Source organism: Dromaius novaehollandiae, chromosome 10, assembly GCF_036370855.1.
Source record: "Dromaius novaehollandiae isolate bDroNov1 chromosome 10, bDroNov1.hap1, whole genome shotgun sequence".
NCBI lineage: Eukaryota > Metazoa > Chordata > Aves > Casuariiformes > Dromaiidae > Dromaius > Dromaius novaehollandiae.
This window is the reverse complement of record NC_088107.1, coordinates 25,164,202-25,185,043: the sequence shown is the minus strand read 5'-3', so window position 1 is coordinate 25,185,043 and position 20,842 is coordinate 25,164,202. Positions and strand designations below refer to the sequence as shown.

At 55.7% G+C, this 20,842-nt stretch overlaps 1 protein-coding gene across 2 annotated transcripts in view; it reads right to left on the bottom strand.

Annotated features, from left to right (window-relative positions):
* ZNF609 (zinc finger protein 609) overlaps window positions 1–20,842 on the bottom strand; it is an 89,287-nt gene that overhangs the window by 55,190 nt on the left and 13,255 nt on the right. For both annotated transcript variants that reach the window (XM_064517681.1, XM_064517680.1), the window contains exon 2: window positions 15,652–16,529. In XM_064517681.1, coding sequence (XP_064373751.1) covers window positions 15,652–16,398 — 747 coding nt within the window. In that variant the 5' untranslated portion in view covers window positions 16,399–16,529. The remainder of the gene's footprint in view (window positions 1–15,651; window positions 16,530–20,842) is intronic.

Genomic DNA, 20,842 nt, shown 5'->3' with positions numbered 1-20,842 from the left:
GTGAGGAACCGTAGAGCACAAAGCCAGAGCTGAATCCCATTCGAGTCAGAAGAGAGAGTGTTAAGCTTCGTTCGGCAACTCTAACTCTGCCCCCTACGAAGCATATGGCATTAAAAACATATTTTGCTTCATGGCCACACAACTTCTGAGGAGAACACATGCCACATATACCTACATGTCTCATCAAGGAAGAGGCGCAGCTCCTTTTCAGTGCGCAGTAGTTGTCAAACAAAGTCACAGCATACGGACGTGTGATTTCTAGTGAAAATACTGCCATAAGGAACACGACTAAGGGGGCAGAGTTAAGGCTGCTGTATTCAGCTTAACTCCGCATTTCCCAGGTACCGAGAACCAAACGCAACTCCAATACCGCATCAACCTTCTTCTTAAGCGGCTTTTCATACAACGCCTTAAAGATCATCTGCATCATGCTGTCGCTATCGCCTCCTCGACGCCTAAAGCTATGCCAGCTATTGGACTCGGTACTTCGGCTCGTCGCAGGATCAGATGTTATCTTGAAGCAACAAAAACAATCTGTCATGCGGACGGAGCGAGATGGATGCGTCTGCTAGCAGGTTCCAGGTCGTTCCTACCAATTTGGCCACGGACACTCAGATACCTCCTTCCAAGGATTCGGTCACCTCCGCCACAATTTCCTGAAACTTCCCTGACCACCATTAGACCATGGCACCAAGCACGCGACGGTCGCACATGCTTGCAGAGAATTTAAGGCTTATAATCTCCAGCAGGAATGACTGGTTACGGCATTTGGGGGCTCCGTGCTGCTTCTCACTGTGCTGACACACAAAACGTTTTCCAAGAGAAAGTACTGAGAGCCGCACTTAGTCTCCAGCAAAGATTATTTTTGGCAGGTTTATCAGAATGGTTCTCACTCCCTTAACCTTTTCTTGGATGAAAGCGCATTTAGAAAAACGATCCAGATGTTGGCATATCAATAAAACAAAAAGCAACAGCACAACACAGCCTTGGAAAGCCATTTACAAACGCACACAACTTCTGCAAATGCACAAACGGGGGGTTTCGGCTCAGCAGCGTGAGGCTCGCACTCATACAGACACTACAGGCTCACCTCGCTTGAATCGAAAAATAAAGGCTGGTTTGGGTTACCCGACTGCGGGACGCACATCCAAAAAAATGCTTCCGCAGCTCTCCTTCTCCAGCTCTTCTTCCCCTATGTGGTCAAGAAGGCCATGCTGCTCCATGGATTTTTAATCAAACTTTCCAAAATACAATTTTACAAAGAGAGTTGCAACTGAGCCAAAGCAAAAACTGAGAAGCTTCAGCTGAAAAGATGTCCTCGGAAACTTGTGAGCAGCTCTGAACAAGGGTTTGGAGAGCTGAGACCACCACCGCATCGCAGCAATGCGAGCCAGAGGTCCTCCGACCAAGGGACATCCTTTCTGCTGATTTTCCAGTCGCGGGCTCTGCGATCTACAGTCAAACGCACTCCTCATTTTGAGCCCATTCGCTATTCAGGAATACTATGAACCTCACACCAGGACTTCCCATTCCCAACAAACGTTTAACACCGCTATCGACAACCTCTTGAAGAAATCCAACCGTATCACACGATTTCCTCAGTTTGCAAGGAAAGCATTACTGTAAATTAAGCAACACTCCCCCTCCCAAGCCCGCGCTGGCCATCTCTCGCGGATAGGGGATGACTTTCAGCAACTGCTCCCAGCGGGCTCTGCCTCATTTCCAGCTGCCAGCAAGTCTCCGGCGCTTTGAGGAAGGCTTATTTGCTTGCTTCTCGCACACAGAGCACAGAGGCAACAAGATGCAATCAGGTTAAAGAGGCCAGAAGCCGAAAACCTACCCACGCAGGCACTCGGAGCCCCAGCCCTGCCGCTGTTTTTGACCTCCCACTCATTGGCAGGCTCAACACAAAGCGCGGCTGTCAGAAGATTCCCTGGATTTCCTTAAATTCTTCGGCCGAGTTCTGATTAAAACCCTCCTAAGTGGTTTTCCCTTTATTCGATTTCCCACAGCTGAGAAGGAAAGCAGACCCGATATCAAGCGCTGCATGGCAGAGTTAATAGCCCCCGACGCAGCCGGGCCATGCGAGTCTCCCACACGCAGGCTCGTTAGGATCGATGGGAAATTGGAAGAGATTTTCTTCCCGTCTCCCATACCAGGCCATCAATTCCCTGAGGAGACTGCCTTCCTAGCGGCACCGCTCGTACGACCCTCTAATCATCCTGCCAACGTGGCCGAGCAAAGCACGCGGCACAGGCCGAGCGGCACCGTCACTCCACGTACCGCTTGACAGCCGCATCTGAGGTGGCCTCACCGGGGAGGAGAAATCCCAAAGGCTGCTGGGCACCGAGCAAAGCCAACGCGGCACCAGAACGCAGGACGTGGTGCTCAGAAATGGACGGTTTCCCAACACACACACACACACACACACACCCGCCGACTCCACACGCTCCGTTTTGCCATTGCAGCCTTGAAAACCCGAGATGTCTCTCTTGGCCCTGAGCCCTGCCAGGCTGAACTCTCATTACCGGCACTTCCTGCTACCGATGTGGGATCCGCGCCAAATTGGACCTCTCCCCCCCTTGCCCAGAAAGTCTGGCTGCCTCGGTGGCCTGAAGGATGAAGTGGTTGGTCTCTCGCCCAGAAAAAACAGGCACCTGCAGGTCTGGTCGCTCTCGTTCCTGTGGCCAACGACTGGAGACTGCAAGGAGGCCGCAAAGACATGATGCTCATCTTACCCATTCTCTTCTGCCACCTGAGAAAGGCGGAGGAAAGCCCCTTGCCTGGGGGGGAGGCAGACGTACTCAACCTGAGCGCTCGAGCATGCTGCAGAGGTCAGGTACGGACAGGAGCGGGGCACTGGGAACCCCAAAACAGCCTGCATTCAAGCAGCAGGGGAAGCCAGACATGGACCTGCCACTGCCCTTTCCACCTCACCTCCCACCTTTGAAGGGTGCTACAGAGGGAGATGTTCCTGCAAGAAGCCATGGCAACACCAAGCACCCAGCCTGGAAATCCCAAAATGAGACTGAGCCGTACCCCTCCTCCCGCCAGGCACAGCCCCCCGAACACACCAGCTGGACACGCGGTGGTCTGAGCTCCAGCCAGCAGCTCCCAGGTTATCCATCCCGGGCAAACCAACAACTCTCTCTACCCTCGACCGTATGACGGAGCGGAGAGAGGAGCCGAGCCCAACAGCAGGGCCTGCCTGCACCGCAGCCTCTTTGCTGGCAAACTGCTCCTCCGCAAACCATCCAGGCAGTGACCAGAGCTCATCAGCCCAAGGCCACAGCAGCTCTGGCCAGCCCTGATATTTGAGGGCGATTTCACCCGCAACCCATGCTCTTTTAATGCAAGAGCCAGTCCTGGAAGCTCTTAACATACAGCTGCAGAGCACAGCCCGTCTCCCTGCTAGCCAGGGGCTTTGACTCTCCCCACTGAGCCAGGGCCACTAAGTGATGCTCTGCTCTTTGCCATAGGGCTTCTGAAAAAAGGCTGGTTTCCTTCGAAGGAACATTCCTGCAAAGGCTCAGCCCCTCCAGCTCCCTTCGCCCTGTACACAAAGTGGAGTATTAATAGCCAGCCTGGAAGACCATAAAACACTAAATACCTAAAGAGTTCCTGTACCTTGAAATGTTAATGCTAAAGAAAAAAAAAAAAAGAAGCCTTCCTGTTAGCAAACTGCTCGGGTCTGTGATATATACAACCTTGCCTTCCTCCCCTCCAAGCCACAGAACAGCAAACATCACTTTAAACGCTAAAACACCAGTCTACTCACAAGGCATCCTATAGATAGGTTCGTCTCTCCAAAGCCAGGCCAGGAGAGACTTTGTCAGCCCGCGCCAGCTCTCGTGGACGACTTCGTCACCACCTCAAAGAGCCTCCTGGCACCTGACCATCCTCCCCTCACAGGATCCTTTTCAGGCTTCAGATGAGATCTCCTCCAGCCTCCAAAACTGCACAGCCTGGCCCTGACCTTCTCCCCTCCCAAGCCTGCCTTCCAGTCCAACTGCTGCACCTCCACCTTCCTGATGACCCTCTCTTCCACCACTTTGCTCCCTCTTCCTTGGAGAGGGCCCATCTCAGCTACGTAGCAGCAGGTCTGCCAGGTCAAGGAGACCCAGCCATGATACCGTAGGGCGCACTGGAGTGGAGACCCAAGGTGCATCATGCAGGGCAGGGTGGGTAGAGATCCCAAGCTAGATCCAAACAAGCTGGCAGGGCAGTGCCAAGCCAGCTGGAATAGTCACGTTAGCCACGTCTCTTGGCGTGCATGGCTGTGCCGTGCCCACTTAGGACAGCAAGAGCCTCGCGGCCCCTTCATCACGCCATGCAGACCCATCCTAAGATGGAGCCTGTAACACCTACACACCTACAGTGGCTTTGGTAATACCAGTATTTTTGGGACACCGTGCGCATGGAACAAGCCCTTTTTCCCAGCGCATCTAACAACACATCCAAAACCTCCGCTTGCTGCCCTCCGCGGACAAGCCACGCAGCCGGGGAAGCTACTCGCCCCGGGGACTCTCGCGGGCCAGGATCCAGCAGCACAGCTCTCCCTCGTGGGCTGGTTCGACCCCGGGACCGAGCTGCAGCTTCCCAGCTGCCGGGACCGTCTTCCGAGGACTTTGCCCAAGGAAGTGAGCCAGCCAGAAGGCAGGCGGCTCATTCCAGAGCAAGCAACATCCATCTGTTAAACAGCTGAGCGGGGCCGTTCCCAGCGCAGGCGGCAGCGTACCTGCATCTCAATGACTGCAGGGGGGCGGAGGGCGAGAGGGGAATCTGGGAACAGCTCTCATTTGCATAGCACCTGGGAAAAAAAAAATCACAACATTGCATTTACATAGCTAATTGGGGGAGCAAGCTTCCTGGAATGAAATTACTCTCTGGCTTGGGGCGGGGGGAGGAAAAAAGAAGCAACACCCCAACCACAGCGTTTGTAGTTGTAATTGCACCTCCTTCACCTGGAGCACCTGCCAGCCCGCGAGCTCGAGGCGGTTTCCCCACCTAAGTCAGCACAGCAACGCTCGCGCCTAACAGGGAAGCATCAGATCCGTGTCTCGGAGGACAAAACTGAGGCATGGGAAGAAAGCAATCCGCTCCAGTGCTTGCATCCGAGAAACAAATCGAGAGTGGGAGCTAGGAGCCCTGGGAAATCCTCCCCCTGTCATGGTCCAGAGCAAAACCACTCGAGTTATATCGCAACCCTGTCACTCAAGAGGAGACGAGATGCAAGAACCTCTGTGGCATGATCGGGTTAAACCCCCCGGCTTGAACGCCTGAAGCAAACCACAACGGAGGTTTGCTGCTCTCCGTGTTATTCAGCGCAGGCCATCACGAGAGACCCTAAGCAGATGAGGGCTGGACCATATTTTAAGACAAATCTAGCCACTTACGGGTTTAAACCAATTGCGTTATCAAGCGTGGTGTCAGCAGATAGGAGCGCGCAGCAGTACTCCACCGCAGAAGAGCTCCGTGGTTAGCTTCTCCCCGCAAAGCGACTTATCCAGCACACAAGGTGCTGGGAAGGATCCGTGACCATCTGGGCCCAGCGCTGGCACAGCCCTTCGCAGGCGGCTGGCGGAGGCTCCTGAGGACACAGGGAGGAATCGCATACGCCACAAGCCGGGGAGATGGCTCCCGGCCCTGTGCCACCTCGTCACTTGTCTCGGGTCACGCTCCCCTACAGCGCGGTCCTGCGAAGCCGGACACAGGCAGGAATGAGTAACAGCGACAGGAATATCTCGAGCAGATGTTGTCACCAAATACAACGTAGCATCAGACTACCGATATCTTTAAATCATTTCGGAGCCCAGCAAGCTCTTCCCAGCCCTGCCCTGTCTCGGGCTGCGTGCCTCCAGCCCGCTGGCTCAACAACTAGAAGATCTGGCCGCCCTTTCCCCTGACACCACCAAGGAGGCACTCGGTGGACTTCAGGTCTCGAAGCGCAAGGATCCTCCGAGCAGGCAAGCACCGAAGAGACGCTCAACCGTGGCTCCCGGCGGCCTCGAAAGCAAAGCATCTGCTGGTGTCGCGGGCGTCGCGGCAGCCAAGGGCAGCAGGAAGCGGAAGGAGGCCGAGCGCCTTTGTGCTCCGCTCAGCGGTGGCTGGGAACATCTTTAGAAGGGGCTTTGAGGAACATGGGAATGCAGAGCCAGCCAAGAGACAAAACTCACACGCAGGGACAAGCGCACAAAGCAAATTCATTCGCAAAGAGACGGTCTGCGCCTCTCCCAGCCAGAAAAGAAAAAAAAAAAACAAACAAAAAACCCACCAAGACAAAGACGGGCTTGGCTGAGGACTGGTAATTGTGCTGCCCACAGTGCCAACGTTGGGCTTAGAGGCTTCTCTCTCTCCGGGGGACCCCGCACGCAGTGGCGATCAAAGCAGGGCCGACTGACAGCCCTCCTTCGGGCTGCCATTCTCCCCGCGGCAAAGTCATTCCCAGGCGTTGCCCACCGCAAGGGGCGAAAGCCACACGAGGCCTCCCGTTCTGCGGGGAACCTGGCACGAGCGCCCCGGAGAGCCCGCTGCAACCACCGGCTCCCTTTCCCCTCCTTTTCCCGCACGTGGGGACATGGGAGGTGCTCCCTGCTATCATCTCATCCAACCATCCCAGCAAAACGTTCCCATCCGGGCAGCTCCTGCCCTCATGGGCTGCCCTGGTCTTTCTGGCCACCTCTTGCCAAACCCGTCTCCAAGATGGCTGTATTAAGTCTGTGCTTGGTCTAAATGCTTACAGATAAGACTGATTTCACGGCTTCGCCATGAAGATGAAGTATCCTAAAGCGGAGAAACCCCGGAGGAACGCAGAGCTCCGTTTGCACAGCAAACACGCAGAAGCTAGTGGCACAGAAGACACCGTGCTCACAGGAAACTGGAAAAGGTGGAAAGCCCTTAAAAGCCAGCCAGCCTTAAACAGCAAAAGGAAGGGAAAAAAGCAGGCACTGCTTTGCTCCACAGCCCTTTTCAGTAGCCTCCACGGTTGCCAGGTGGAGGAGCAGATTTGCTCATTAGTGGATTATTCCTGGCACACTCCCCCTGCATCAGCTCCCCGGAAGGGCTGCGAGAGCAGCTCGCCAGTTTTGAAGCCTTCAGGGTTGCACAGCACTAGAGATGCAAGAATCTCGCTTTAAAGAAATCTCACTCAGCCAGATAAATGGTCCTGTGTAACAGGGGTCATTAGGCTAATAAGCAGCCACCGCCAGCCTGGAAGCAAAGCAACAAACACAAGAGAATCTACCAAAGCCAGTTAGCCTCAAAATCTGACCCATCTCAAGCAGTTACCATCTGCTAAGAAAGTCTCCTTTGGAGGAGAAATTGGGCACATGAGTCAGCAGGATAGGTCACATGCTGGCCTTTTCATCAAAATCTCTAATCACCAAGCGTCTGGGGAGCCGCAAAGCGCACAATGGAGCGGATTTATAGCTTTTCCAAGCCAAGGAAGCAGCGTGCGACCGGCGTAAACCCAGTCGACAAGGAGCTGTTCCCCTCTTTCATCCTCCTCTTCCCCGTGTTGTCATTCCCGCTTGGCAAACATGGAGCTATTTTCTCCGCTCTTCCAGCGCGGCTCCGTTTCGTACGGCTGTGCCCTCGACGGGGAGCTGCAGGTCCTCGTTCCCAGGGTGCTGGCAACTTCCATCCCGGCAGAGTCGGGGCTGCGTTTCCAACACGAAGGCCCGGCCAGCTGGGAAACCGGAGCCAGCAATCCATCACAGCTCACTCACCCCTTCGCTAGTCCCTTCCTAGTGCTCCCGCTGCCAGCCCGTACCTGTTCACGCAACTGGGAGATGCAACGGGGAGGCGATGCAATTTTCCCCTGCCTGGGTTATAAAATCTTCAGAGGTGGGATCAGCCAAGACTCGCAGCCTGCTACATCTAGCAGTTTAAAGAAAAAAAACAGACAGACGTATAAATAACCTCTCAGTAGGAGCCAAAACTCAAAGACTAACCCCACGGTTTTAAGTGAACAAGTCCAATTTCCTCCTTTGTAGCTCTTGACACATGTTGGCCGCGTGCCCCTTGCTTGCCTTGTTGCTGCACCAGAAGGCTCTGCACTGTGGGTCAGGGGACGATAAGGAAACGAGCAGTGTAATTTCCAAGGCCTCCAAACGCAGCCCTGTCAGCAGCCCTGGAGGCGGCTTACTCAAGCATGGCCAGAGAAAGGAAACCACAGCGAGAGGAGCTGGGAAGAGCCAGCAGCTGCTGTGCGCTCCCCACCACCGCCACCAGCCCCCCTCCGCCTCCCGGAAAGCCTTCGGCTCGGCCGGCTCACCTCGGAAAAGCCGTTCCCTGGAAAGAGCCGCGGCCTCCGGAGCGGGAAACAGCAGAAAGTCTAAAAGTCTCGGCGCCTGCCCACCCGGCATCAACGCCTCTCCCCCCTCTACCGTGCGGCTCTCAAAGGCAGTAGCAAGCCTGAGTTGAGAGAAAAACGGCTTTTGGGTGATTTTCGCTGCTCCCGTTCACTTGAGTTTTCAGGCGAAGCCCTGGGGGCCCCAACGCACCGAGGGATGCCAAACCTGCCGCAAAGTCACCAGGGGAAAACGAGTTAGTGGAGGGGAGCACCAGCTCTGCACACATGGGGGAAGAGATCTGCACAGCAAAGCCTCCAAGGGGGCTGCTACAGCATCGCAGAAACGCCTGCGGTTGGAGGCCTTCCTCCCATGCCCCCGCCCCGCGAGCGAGCAAACCCATGAAGACGGTGGACACTGCCCGCGTACGATGAAGCTGTTCACGCCAGCGGCTTTCCGAGTCTCCTGGCCGTAGCTACAAGTGTGCATTTGAAGCACGAGGCTGGGACAACCGTGCAAAGCCGCTTCCCCGCTCTGCCTCACATGAGCCAGTTGTGCTTCCAAGCTAGGAAGAGACACCTCCAAAACCACTATCTCACACGAAGAGGACCCCTCTTCATCCGGCTTGATACGAGTCTCGAGTCAGAACAGCCTTGGTTTTGCCTAGGCCACTCGCCCCGTACAGCACATTAGCAAGCAGAGGGAAACTTTGGACGTTTGGGATGGGAAGGTTGCTTTGGTTTTTTGCTACAGACAGCAACAAGCACAGAAGGCGCTCTGGAAAACACTGAGATGCCGCAGCTGAGCGACATCAGAGTGACACAGATGCTAAGAGACCAGATCTCCGCTGGCAGCCCTCAGAAACACGCTTTGAAGGCCACAATCTCCCAGAAACGAGGCAGCAGGACAGCAGCTCCCATATCCACCTGGACACACTCTTACTGTGGCTGCCAAAAAGGTGGGCACACAGTCTCACCGCTTTTGCTGCTGATTGCTCTGGTCCTCAGGGTCCTCGGGGAGCTCTGCAGATTAGGGCAGAGAAGCCATTTTAACCGTTCTGTATCAAAGCAAGACACAAATAGTTGCTGCAGATGGTGAAGTAAAGTCCTAAGACTGACACATGGGCAACTGAGTCAGACAGTAACCTAGAAGGGCGCCAGGAGCAATATGAATCTGCTGTGCTGCTTTTTCTCATCATCAGCTAGTGAAGGAGGAGAGGACAAGCACTAAGGGACAGAGTTGATGATGGCTGGGGTACCAGAACAGAAGAGATCACAGCAGAGATGGAGCTGCTTACATCTGCCAGCAGGACGAAGCATAGCAGCGGCCCAGGACTAACAGTGGCACCTCCAGAGCCACGTGCATTGCAGGTCAGGGACTTAGCCCATGGCAGTCTCCAGGCTCTACGCAGACCGTGAATCTCTTCTTGAGATGCAGAGCTAGGAGAACATGCAAGATCCTGAGCAACTGTGCATAGAAATGTAACAGGTGCCCAAAAGTGGCCCACAGCCATCTCTTGTTGTGCTTGGATCCCAACAGAGCTACCACGTTCTGGGCAGATCTCCCATCTCTCCAAGGAAAGAAGTCACACAAGGGTCTGTTTATCCCTACCCCCATCCTCAACCCTCTCCCCATCACCTAACCTAATTACTTCCAAAAAGGGGCAGATTTTGATTCCAACTAAGATGTTTAAAGTGTTTGAGACACGGGATGCAGGGACACCCAGCACTGGGGAGTATCCTGGGCCCCATCCAGACTGCAACAGTCAGGACTGTGGCAAAACCACTACAGACACTATACAGGTCTGTCCCTAAGGGTTTTCGGGAGAAAGAAAAAGCCCTGGCGAGACCAAAGTTGCATTGGAAACTTTGCCATACAAGACAGTGGCAGCAGGGAGAACGCAAGGAAACGTTTTCAGGAATAACTTGTGTTGGACGCTCAGCTACTGCCATCTCTTAAAATGACTATCCTTCCAGATAGATGAAGCATTGCAGTCATGCAAAGAAGCTAGCAGCCCTGCCATTGCACCAGCGTAAGAGCACGCCTGGCTTGGAAACCTGCTCCAAGACGCCTGCTTAGCAGGAACCACTGTGGGAGTACGATCAGGAGATGCAGAGGAGGGCTCTGGAGGCTGCAGCTGCCAGCGGCACAGTGTAGCTTGCCCTACCACTTCCTCCACCAACACCTCTCCTCCCTCGCCTCCCAGCCGCAACTCGAACGCCGCCTTCAAACACCAACACAGCACGTTGCCTTCCCACCCGCGCCACGGAGCCACAACCGTATTTTCACACTTGCTTTTCTGGCCTGTCTGGTGCAGCATCCCCCATCTTACAATGTCTCCTTGCCACCGGGTCAGCAGCCGCAAGGGATCTTCGTGAAGGAGCTGCCTTGGTGCACACAGTACAGAATTACACCATCTTTGGGAGGAGAAATGCAGGGCGAACGCGCGTTGGAGGCTTCTGCCCCAACTCCCGCAGGGGACGTGACCCAATCCACCCTCCTCGTTGCCTAAAACCGCAGTACACGTGACGCAAAGCGGGTTTTCCGAAGAGCCGCGTCTCCAGCGGCTTCTGTTTGCCTTCTCCTCATTTGCAGCAGCGTCACATCTGGACGCCCGTCAGGAAAAACGCCCTCCTCCCGCTGAACAACCTCTCAATCAAAACAAAGCCGGAGCAGCGGCCAAGAGCTGGGAGGCTCTTTTGTTTAATGCTTAATATCCCCTGGCCAGGGCCCGGCCCAGCGCGCTGCCAGAGGGGAGGCGTGGGGCCGGCGGGCTGCACCACCAACGGAGCAGGTCCTCCCCACCCGTGCGGGGACACGTCTCCTGCTCGGACGGTGCGCGGGCGAGCGTGCAAAGAGCAGCTCCGCCGAGGCCACCGAGAGCACGGCAAGGGGGAGCGACGAGCAGGCGCAGGGCCTGTCCTCCCCCACCCTGACGGCCACCGCTCCAGCCCCACAGGAGGAAGGTGTCCCCGTGCACAGCCATTTTGGTGAACATGGCCTCTCCTCAAAGACAACCTTGTTCTCCCAAATGCTAGCACCTGCGCGAGGCCCAGCTCTGGTCCGGGCAGCGCTGAGCAAGGCAGGATTCGAGGCCCGACACCATTGCTAGCCCACACACACCAGACAGGGGCAAATCAGCGCAGGCTTGTTCCGCTCCCCGCTACGAGAAGTTCCCAATCCTGCCCCCACAAGTATCCTTCGAAGAAATGGCAGTTTGGGTTGACGTAAGGAACCACGCACAGGCAGCAAGCTGCTTAGGGCGTTTGCTCAGCACCAAACTGCATCCGGACAAAAAGTGGCGCTGGACAAACCCCAGCAGAGCACACGGCCCTCGGGTCCAGCTCCAGCACTTGCGGTTGTGAAAGGACGCCGAAAACCTGAAGAAAGGCTCTCTCGTATGCCCAGCAAGGAGTCGAGGGCTGCAAAAACCCTACAGCGAGCTACGTGAAGAGCACAAAAGAGGGAGGAGGGGCAGAAGGTGATCCGACTACGGCACAGAAGTACCTTGTCAAGGAAAAACACTAAAGGGCTCTTTAACCCAGCCAAGAAGGTGTAACAACAACTCCCGGCTGGAAGCTGCCTGCTCAGCACACAAGCATGGCACAGGCATGTTCTTTACCGTGGGCTGGAAGAGGCAGAGGAAGAGCGGGTCTTCCCCTCTCTTCATCACCAGACAGAAGCAAGCTTCGCTGCCCAGGGCACAGCAGGCAAAACAGCGCCGGCAGCAGGGTTAAGCGGAGGCCAGGCTGCGAGAGCGCAGAGGTTGCGACTGAGTCATTTGGTGGCCCTTCCCGTTTCAGTCTGAGCGAGCTTCTCGCTTCCCAGCAGGGTTTGCCCCCAGGCCTGCGGGAACCTGCCGCCTCCATCCTCTCGCCGCACTCCCCGGAGGAGCTGCCCGCCCACAGCCAGCACGTAGTTCCCCTTCGCGCTCAGCCTTTTTGCCAGGTTTTGCGTACCAGGAGCCGGCCCCTCCAGCCTCCCACGTTCCTCCATCTGCTCTTGTCAGAGGTTGGCATCTCACGGGGCGAAGGCACCTCATGCCAACTGCCAGGCCACCTGGGAAGGCGGATCGTGGCCACGATCCTCACGAAGCACGCTGCCCGGCTGTCTGCCCATCCTCAGGCTGGTCTTCAAGAAATAAAACTGGTTTCCCCCAGCTTCACCACGCAGATGCCAGACTCATGGCAAGCTGCCACCAGGAGCACCTTTCTTCTCCTCGCCCCCAGCTTTGCCAGCTTGAACCAAGCTATCTAACGCTTCACAGGGTGACCGTATGTCCAGCAGACCAAGGAAACACAACCAACATTTCCTACTGGGCCCAAACCCTACACGCTTTCCTTCAGACCTGGACACTTCAGTCATTTTTGAAAATAGGGATCAAGCCCCTCAGTTGGGGCTCTTCATCTATGTGGTCTTACCAGAATGAGCAGAACTGTCCTCACGGTATAACCGTATAGAAATGTTTGCTCCCCTTCCCCTCGTAATCTGGACCTTATTTTGGCATTTCTACCTCCGTAAACCAGCAGGTGCCATGGAGGGTTTCTGCATGAAAGAAATAAATCTTTAGCATTAAAATACAGGAAAGGCCATACTGGATAAGACCAGTGGTCCAGCCAGCTCACGTGCTGGCTTTGACAGTGGCCAGCAGCTCATGGCAGGGAAGGAGTACACCACAGATAAGCATGTTGTGATATTTCCTCCAACTTCTTCCAGGCTCCACTCCCCCTTCAGGGATTTTCCAAGTCACAGATGCTGCCTTGCAAGAGCCCTCAATGGGTTCCTCCTCCACAGACCCATCCAGGTGCCCCCCCGGAGCATCAGGAGGCTTTCAGCATCCACCTCTTTGCGGCAAGGAATTCCACAAATTCATCAGGCAAAAAAAGCATCTGCTCCTCTTCCCAGTTTCACTCAACACACCCTGGTCTCCTGCTGGAAAGGACAAGGAAACAACACATCTTCTCCATGCCACTCCTTGATTTTACAGGCTTCAACCAACTGCCCCAGGAGTGTTTTTCCCAAGCTGAAGAGCACTGACCTACTTAGTAGCTTCTCTTACAGAACCATCACATAAGTGATCATCCTCATCAGCCTTCTCTCCATATTTTCGTGTTCTGCACTATCTTTTTGGAGATAGAAACATCATTATACCAGTTTGGAAAGGCATACCGCTGCTGGAAGGGACAAGCTTTTATGGCTGCCCATCAGGATAACCCTCTAGAAGTGAACCGTGCTATGAAAGCTTGCTGAGAAAAAAGCTTTAGATGCCTCATCAAAGCAGAGGGCACAAGTCCAGTGCTTTTCTCTCTGCATTTTTATTTACTTGTGTCTTGTTTCCCATGACCAAAACTCAGTTCTAGCTTCACGGACTGCTGCAAAGTTATTTTTCCCCTAAGCAGCCTGCTCCCCAACATCTCACTGGACTCTCAGCAACACTCCCAAATCCGCTGAGTGCTGCCCATCCTCACTCCACACTGATCCCTTCCTGGCTCCCAACAGCCAAGACCCCAGTGCCAAACCGAAGATGGGATATGCACCAGAACTCCTTTTGGAGAGCCACTGGCTGCAGCTAGGCAAACACCACAGCACAGCTGATACCCCGCAATCCCCACAGTCCTTCCTCCCGACACTGCAGCATTTGTTCACAGCAGCAGAGCAAAGCTGCTCCAGATGCTCACAGCGTTCACCGCACACGCGTCAACTTCCAGGCACCCGGACAGAAAGCCAGGCCTGCTCCGTGCCCCCTTCTCCCTGACCCACGGGCACACAGCTGACATTCGGACGCTTCGGATTCACGGGCCCACGTCAGCAACACCACACACGCGCACCAAGGCCTGCTGCAGACGTAGGGCAGCAAGGGGAACATGGGCGTTGGAGGAGCTTCTCTAGCCAAGCCTGAACAGATTCAGGCACACTGTGGGTTCCCTCATCCACACTCACTAGCAGAAATCACGTCAGCCACTGCAATTACTAGGGACAAGTTAACCAACCTGCCGCTCCAGCAGCCACAGGAATTGCTCCACCGCTCTGCTCCACAGTCACCCAGCGCAGCAACATTCAAACCGCTCCTGAGAAACACAGCCATTTACCCCATCACCACGCAGCGCTAAGACAACCGGCTGCAGGACCAGTCACGCTCCACTGGCAGGAGCGGCCAGACTTTTCGCACCCCCAGCAACCGGAAGAGAGGAGGGCGTTCGTAGGCTGCTCCTGTCCAACCGCGGCACAGCCTTGCCGGCTCACCGGCAGCACCGTCTCACATTGCTGCAAGTTCACAGAGGAGCAACACAGAAAACACCCACAGCAACCCCGTGGCCCGAGGCTGGTTGTCACTATAAGTGGGACAAAGCCCACGTACCAACAGCAGACCAAGAAGCGAGGCAGTACCTCCTGTCATCCCTGCACCTTGTACTTGCTGATACACCCACACAGATCCCACATTTACTAACACATTAAGGTCTCCTTCTCTGCAAATGATGCAACGACAGAGAAATAAATTCCTCTGGGAGCTACAGGGATCACTTTGACACACGAGATGAGGCCAACGTGAAGCAGAGCGTGGTAGCCAGTGCATCAGAGACCCACTTTGCCCTGTTCTGCCAGGAGCTGGAAGTGGCACAGAAACAGGACTCTGCCTACCTGCATCCAGCACCTTGTCGTCATTGCTAGCTCGGACTCCTCCTGCAGAGCAGCAGGAATCGGAGAGGCACAGACCCTACACAGCACAACCGCGGCAGTGCCCAGGCCACCAGCCCAGGCTGCAACCCTCTGCTCAGAGCTCTCCACCATCTCAACATAGAGACCCCCTTCCTCCGCTGCCTCTCCTGAGAGCCCTCAGTGCCACCTGGCTCCCTCCAAAGGGTGCCACGCAAAGCCATCGTGTGCCGTGGCCCCCAGCGGGCTGGGGTATTGTTTCAGGTGCTCTGCAGGTACACGCCGCTCCTGCCGCAGACTCCTAACACTTGAGTCCTCGTGACTCGACAGCCGCAGGGTGAGGGACTGAAAAAGCCATATTCCCCTGGGTTATGACAGGATTGTGCCTAGACGAACAATGACACAGTAACTGGCTGGCACAGGCTTCCCAGAAGCCACGCTCCACTTACACAGCGCCTTCCCATCGCCGCTTCCAGACCCCAGCGCGCTGCGCTACCAAGTCCTCTTCACGACAGAACCGGAAAGAACCTGCCACATGAATTACCGTCAGCACCCAAGAGTGCCGCCAGCTGCCTCCTGCTTCCAAAGAGACACCGTCCCGGCGTAACTTCCCGCTCTCGCGCCATGCACAGCGGCATGTCCCAAAGCAGGGAGTGGCAACGCTCTGCCTCCACCCGCCCACAAACAACCCAGCCATCTCCCTTACCTTCTCCGATTTGACCTTTTTCAGCTGCCGGCACTCACTTTCCCCATCCTCCAGTTCCGACTTAACTCCCAAGGGATTGAGTGCAGCTCCTGTGTCAATAGCTATACTCCCAAGCTGCTCAGCAGCAGCAGGCTCTGTCCCCTGGCCCCCATCATACTGTCCCACCCTCACAGCCAGGGCAAGGGGCTGCAGCACGTTGGGCTCCTTCTCCGATGGAGCCACCGCACCCTCACTCCTTTCCTTCTTGCTTTTGGATGAACTGCCCTCCTTCTCTTTCTTGGAGCCAGCCACGCTGCGAGATGCCTTGGCCGATTTCTCCGAGCCCTTCGGGGTGACAGCAGGCACCAAGCCACCAGAGTTCGCGCTGTCCCCAGAGCGTCCTTGAGCCTCCTTCTTGCCACCAGCTCCCTCACTGGGAGTGAACAAGGAGGTCCCTGGGGTTGGCTTGCCACTGTCCTTGCTACTCTTGCTCCTTTTCGACTTGGACTTGCCCTCCTTGCCCTGTGGGCCTGGCACTGGGCTCACAAACTTGATGTTATCAGGCAGGGTAGCTACCGCGTTGGGTGCTGGGAGCCCCACCTCTTTGGAGCCCGACATTTCCAATTTCTGCTGATCCTTCTCCAAATCAGCGTCCAGGTCAATGATGAGATTCCCTACTCCAATGTCCCATTCATCCCCACTGTCGTACGTCTCAACTGGGTTCGCATCAATTCCTTTCCCTCCGGAAGCTCCGCTGCTCAAGGACATCTTAGAGTTAACGGCCCCCTCACGGTTCAAGGCTCTTCCTTGCCTCCACACCCTTCGGGTCCACAGCAGCAGCTGCACCTATGTCCTCAGGCTTCCAGCGGTCGGGGTCTGCCCAGGTGACGGCATCGCTGCTGCAAGGGAGAGCAAAGAGAAGAGCGTTACACACACACAGTCCCAGACGCATGCAACAACTTTTCTAGAGAGGCAAACATGCTTCAACCGATGTGCCATCAAGGGACCTGGGTTCGGTTGTCCCTGCATGGCAGATGTGCCAGGTCCCTCCTCAAACTGTACTCCCACTTTTCCCTTGTTCCGCACAGAGATCACATTAACTTTTAGTATTTCCAAGACTAAAACCAATTTGCACATGCCGAGACCCGCTGCTCTTGGCAAAGCGCAGTTTCCCACTGCCCTGGCGGGATGAAACCCCCAGATTCCCCAAAACCTGCATCAGACTCCAGCCTGACCTCGACAGGTCTAATGCGGCACAGCAGCCTCCGCTCAGCCTGCTGCCTCCGTGGCCCCAGCGCCTGCGTCCCCGCGGCGTCCCAGCTCGGGGCTCTTCAGCAACCTCCTTGGCTGTCCCCGCAGCAGAAGCCATCTGGCATCAGTCCCTCAATCAATACAGGCCCTGGCAGGTCACAGCTCTCAGCTCCAACAAGACATTACTCACACACTCCCTGCTCGCCATTTCCTTCTGAATTATTGAGCGCTCCCCGTGCGCCGCCCCTGGGATGGAGGATTGATTCCTCCCCTGCTCGTGCCACCCACAGCCAGGGGCTGCTTGGGGGGGCTCCTCTCCAAGCAAGCCTCGCTGGAAGGGATGGAGCCACTTGCCAGAGAAGTTTAGTGCCCTGGTGGGAAATAAATCCCAGCTTCAGAGCGCCTGCAACACGACCGGCACTTGGAAGCGTCCGAGCAGTCACTGAAGGCCAGTTCGCAAAGGCACCAGCTTTCCATCTCGTGAGTCTAGCGCTCGCCTCGGGCTTGCACCGAAAGAGCAAAACACGGCCCCTCGCTTTCGGACGATTTGGCCGCAGCGTTGCACCGCCACAACATCCAGCAAGACTAAATGAACAGCAGGCTAAAACGACGGGAAATCGAGGCCGGGATGAGGGGCAGCAGCAAAATTGCACAGGTACCCGATCTCAAAACAGCAGGCAGAGCTGCAGGTATGAGGGGGGACCACAGCAGACCCCAGTGAGCCCAAAACTTCTTCTCTAGGCTTCCCGGTCGCTGGCCCTCACTACAACGCAGGGCAGGCTCTCAGATGTATTGTACGCTGCCTTTTCCCGGGAGGCAGCGATGGGGGTAAAGAAAACAAAAAAGAAACAACCCACACGCAAACCCAAAAAGCACCCAAGTCACTCACTGAAAATTAGCTAGTGGCAATTACATTTACGAGACATAATTAACAGATGAAACAGCCTCTTCCCAGCAGCCACCCGGCCCCAGTCACGCAGCCACCCGTTTCCCAGCTCTCTTAAGAAGTCCTTGACCACCCATTTGGATGTAGCTCCTCTCGAGCGCCATTGTCCTCCTCCACCCTGCTGAGCTCAAGGCCTGATGACTCCTGTTACTATTTACAAGCAACACTTCAAAAAACAGGTGACTTGGGGGGGGTGGAGAAAGAAAAGCAAAAACACAAACACATACAAATTTCTTCAAACCCCAGCAGGCAGGAGCCTGGAAAGCAGCTTCACGGTGCGTTTCCAGAGATGCAAACACTGTAAAAATGCCAAGGATTCTTTCATCAGCCAGGCTGCAGCAGCCAGACCATTTTCCATCTGCTCCCCACAGCATCCCTGGCTCTGTACAGCTAATAATCCACTCTCTGACAGGTCATTACGGAGATTTTTAACCCCAGGAGCCAGGGGCTAGCATGCAGGCTGGAAATGAAAAGCACTGACCTCTCTTTTCAGCGACAGAGAAAGTGCAGAATCAGGAGATCACGTCGCGCGCCGGAGTCGCTAACGGCTTCTCAAGCCGCCTCGCATGTCTCTCGCCCCAGCACCCACTTCCCAGCTGGGGTGGGCAGGGCAGGCAGCGCTTCCAGCCCTACCCTACCGGCTGCTCCCACCTACCTGCCTCTCCAGAGCCCCCTTCCTCGGCCAACCTCGCCGCACAGCTAGAGCAACGCGGGCGGACAGCCCGAGATGCGACGGAGGGACTGCACCCCGCGCGGGCAGGCCCGGAGGTGCCCGAGGACGGCTTCGCTGCGCTTTCGCCACCGCGGCTCGGCGGAACGAGGGCAGCGCGCCACGGCACGAAGCGCCCCGGCAGCCGCGTGTTCCCGCGGCGAGCTGCTGGCCAGGAGCGCCGGAGCGCTCTGGGCTGCCTTTGTGCCACGGATCCTCAGCGATTCTTTTGTCCAGATGGGCAAAGCTGATAATGAGTTGGATGGCCCAGATTTTTAGCCTGTAACAGTCCCCTCCCAGGGAACGGATCAGCCCAAAGACGGAGGCATGGTATCCAGCTGCAGCACATTAAAAACAGACCCAGCCAGACACTGCCTTCCCCATGCAAACGGGATTCGGCAACGTGGTTTCGCCGAGCGGGACCAACACAGAGGAACTCCTGGAAGACGATGAGGCCCAACCTCAACGCGGCAGGGGAGCTGCCCACGACGACGCACCCCGCCAAGGCTGGAGCGCGCGAAGGGCCGCATCCGGTTCGAGTCACAGGGACAAAGAGGCAAAGGTAGGGCCTAATAGTCTGAAGAACATTATATAAAAATCTGCATAGCTATATTGCAACGGGAACAGCAGTCACACCATGCAACTCCTCCGCCCGCACTGTGACTGCATGGGGTTGGGCAGCTCTCAGCCCACACCAAGGAGCTCATCTTAAATATATATTAAAGTGTGCCTATGTACATAAATATATGATACATACACACACGTGTGTGTGTGCACGCACATTTTATTTATCTATATAATAAATGAGGGGAGCAGACAAGGAGGACTTTGGTCCGAAGCTATGCCAGCAGCTCAGAAGCCATCAACATTTGCTAATTTCTCCTCCAACAGGAGAAAAAAAAGGAGCCCAGAAGTCCACCGGCTCCCCAGAGATTAGAGAGACAGGAGCAATCAAAGGTTTAGAAAACAAGAGGAAATTACATTCCCCCTACAGAGGAGGTGTCGAGGGAGACCGAGGTCTGCTAATGCAGGGAGGCAGCGCGAGAAGCACAAACAGGACAAACAAGAACAGGCTGAATTTGCAAGAGAGGAGGAAAGGCAGAGCCGTGCTAAGAGCACGGCAGGAGGCAAGCCGCAGGGAGCTCGGGACGTGCTGCGGACCCCCGTAAGCAATTCTGGGGTCATTTCCCTGCAAGCCATCCTGGGCAAACAAGGCGAAAGCGTTTCCCCCAGCTCAGCAAACACTCCCCCCACCTAAATCCCTGCTCTAGTTCCCACTTTCTGCTCTCCAAAGGCGCAGGGCGAGCAGCACGTAGGAGAACCCGGGGCTACCACCGTCCACGGCCAACAGGAGGGGGTGGCTTCCCCCCCCCCCATCTGCTTTGCACAGCCCTCCAGTTCCTGCAGGGCTGCAGGCGCTGGGCGCTATTCAGATCCTCCGCGCTCTGCTCGGAGGAGAGTAACGCCACCGCAAATCACGGCGTCTCGCAAAAACAGCGCGGCGAGATTGATTCAGCTATAAACTTTGTCCTTCCCCTTACCTCCTGCCATGGCAGGATTGATCCCTGCACAACATGAAAAGCATGTGCTCACTTGTTGGCCTGGAGACCTGCCAACAAAGCATTTTAAGAGCAGTCCTGGAGCACAGATCCTACAAGGAGACAGCTTTCTGCTTGGGAATGCTGCGCACACACAGCACCAGACATGAATAATTCAGCTCCATTAGGTGCCGAGACCTCTACAATCCACATCTACGCGCTGGGAAGGAGCCAACATATTAGAGACAAACCTGAAAGTTCACTTTCGGAGCTAGCAGCCAACTGCAAACACACCTAGAGAAAGCTATTCAAACGGAGCCAGGGAGCACTTCAAAAAGCACCAAGCGGAGAGCTGGGAAACCGCACGAGCCCCAGCTCTTTGTGCTAACGCACGCAGGATGCTCCTCGGCAAAGCCAAGGCGGCTGCGTCGCTCGGAGTTTTTGTAGGGGAAGCAGAGGCCGGGAAACCAAATCGGGGAATGATTTAACGCCCAAGGGCGGCGAGAGGCAGGAGAAAGCTTTTCTCCTGGCAACAATGCGACCAGCCCACACGTAGGAAGCCTGTCTCATACCCATGTGCTCGAGGCTGCGGCGCTCCAGGACCAGCCTCCGGTGGCTTCCAGACATGACTGACTGCAATTTTCACCCTGATTAACTTTCAGGAATGCCCGCAATAAGGAACGGCCAAGACGACGGAAAAAATCTCCCGTACGAGGCGGGTCCTGCGGGAGGGCAAAGGCAGGGAGCAGTGTTTTGGCTAACCGCTCG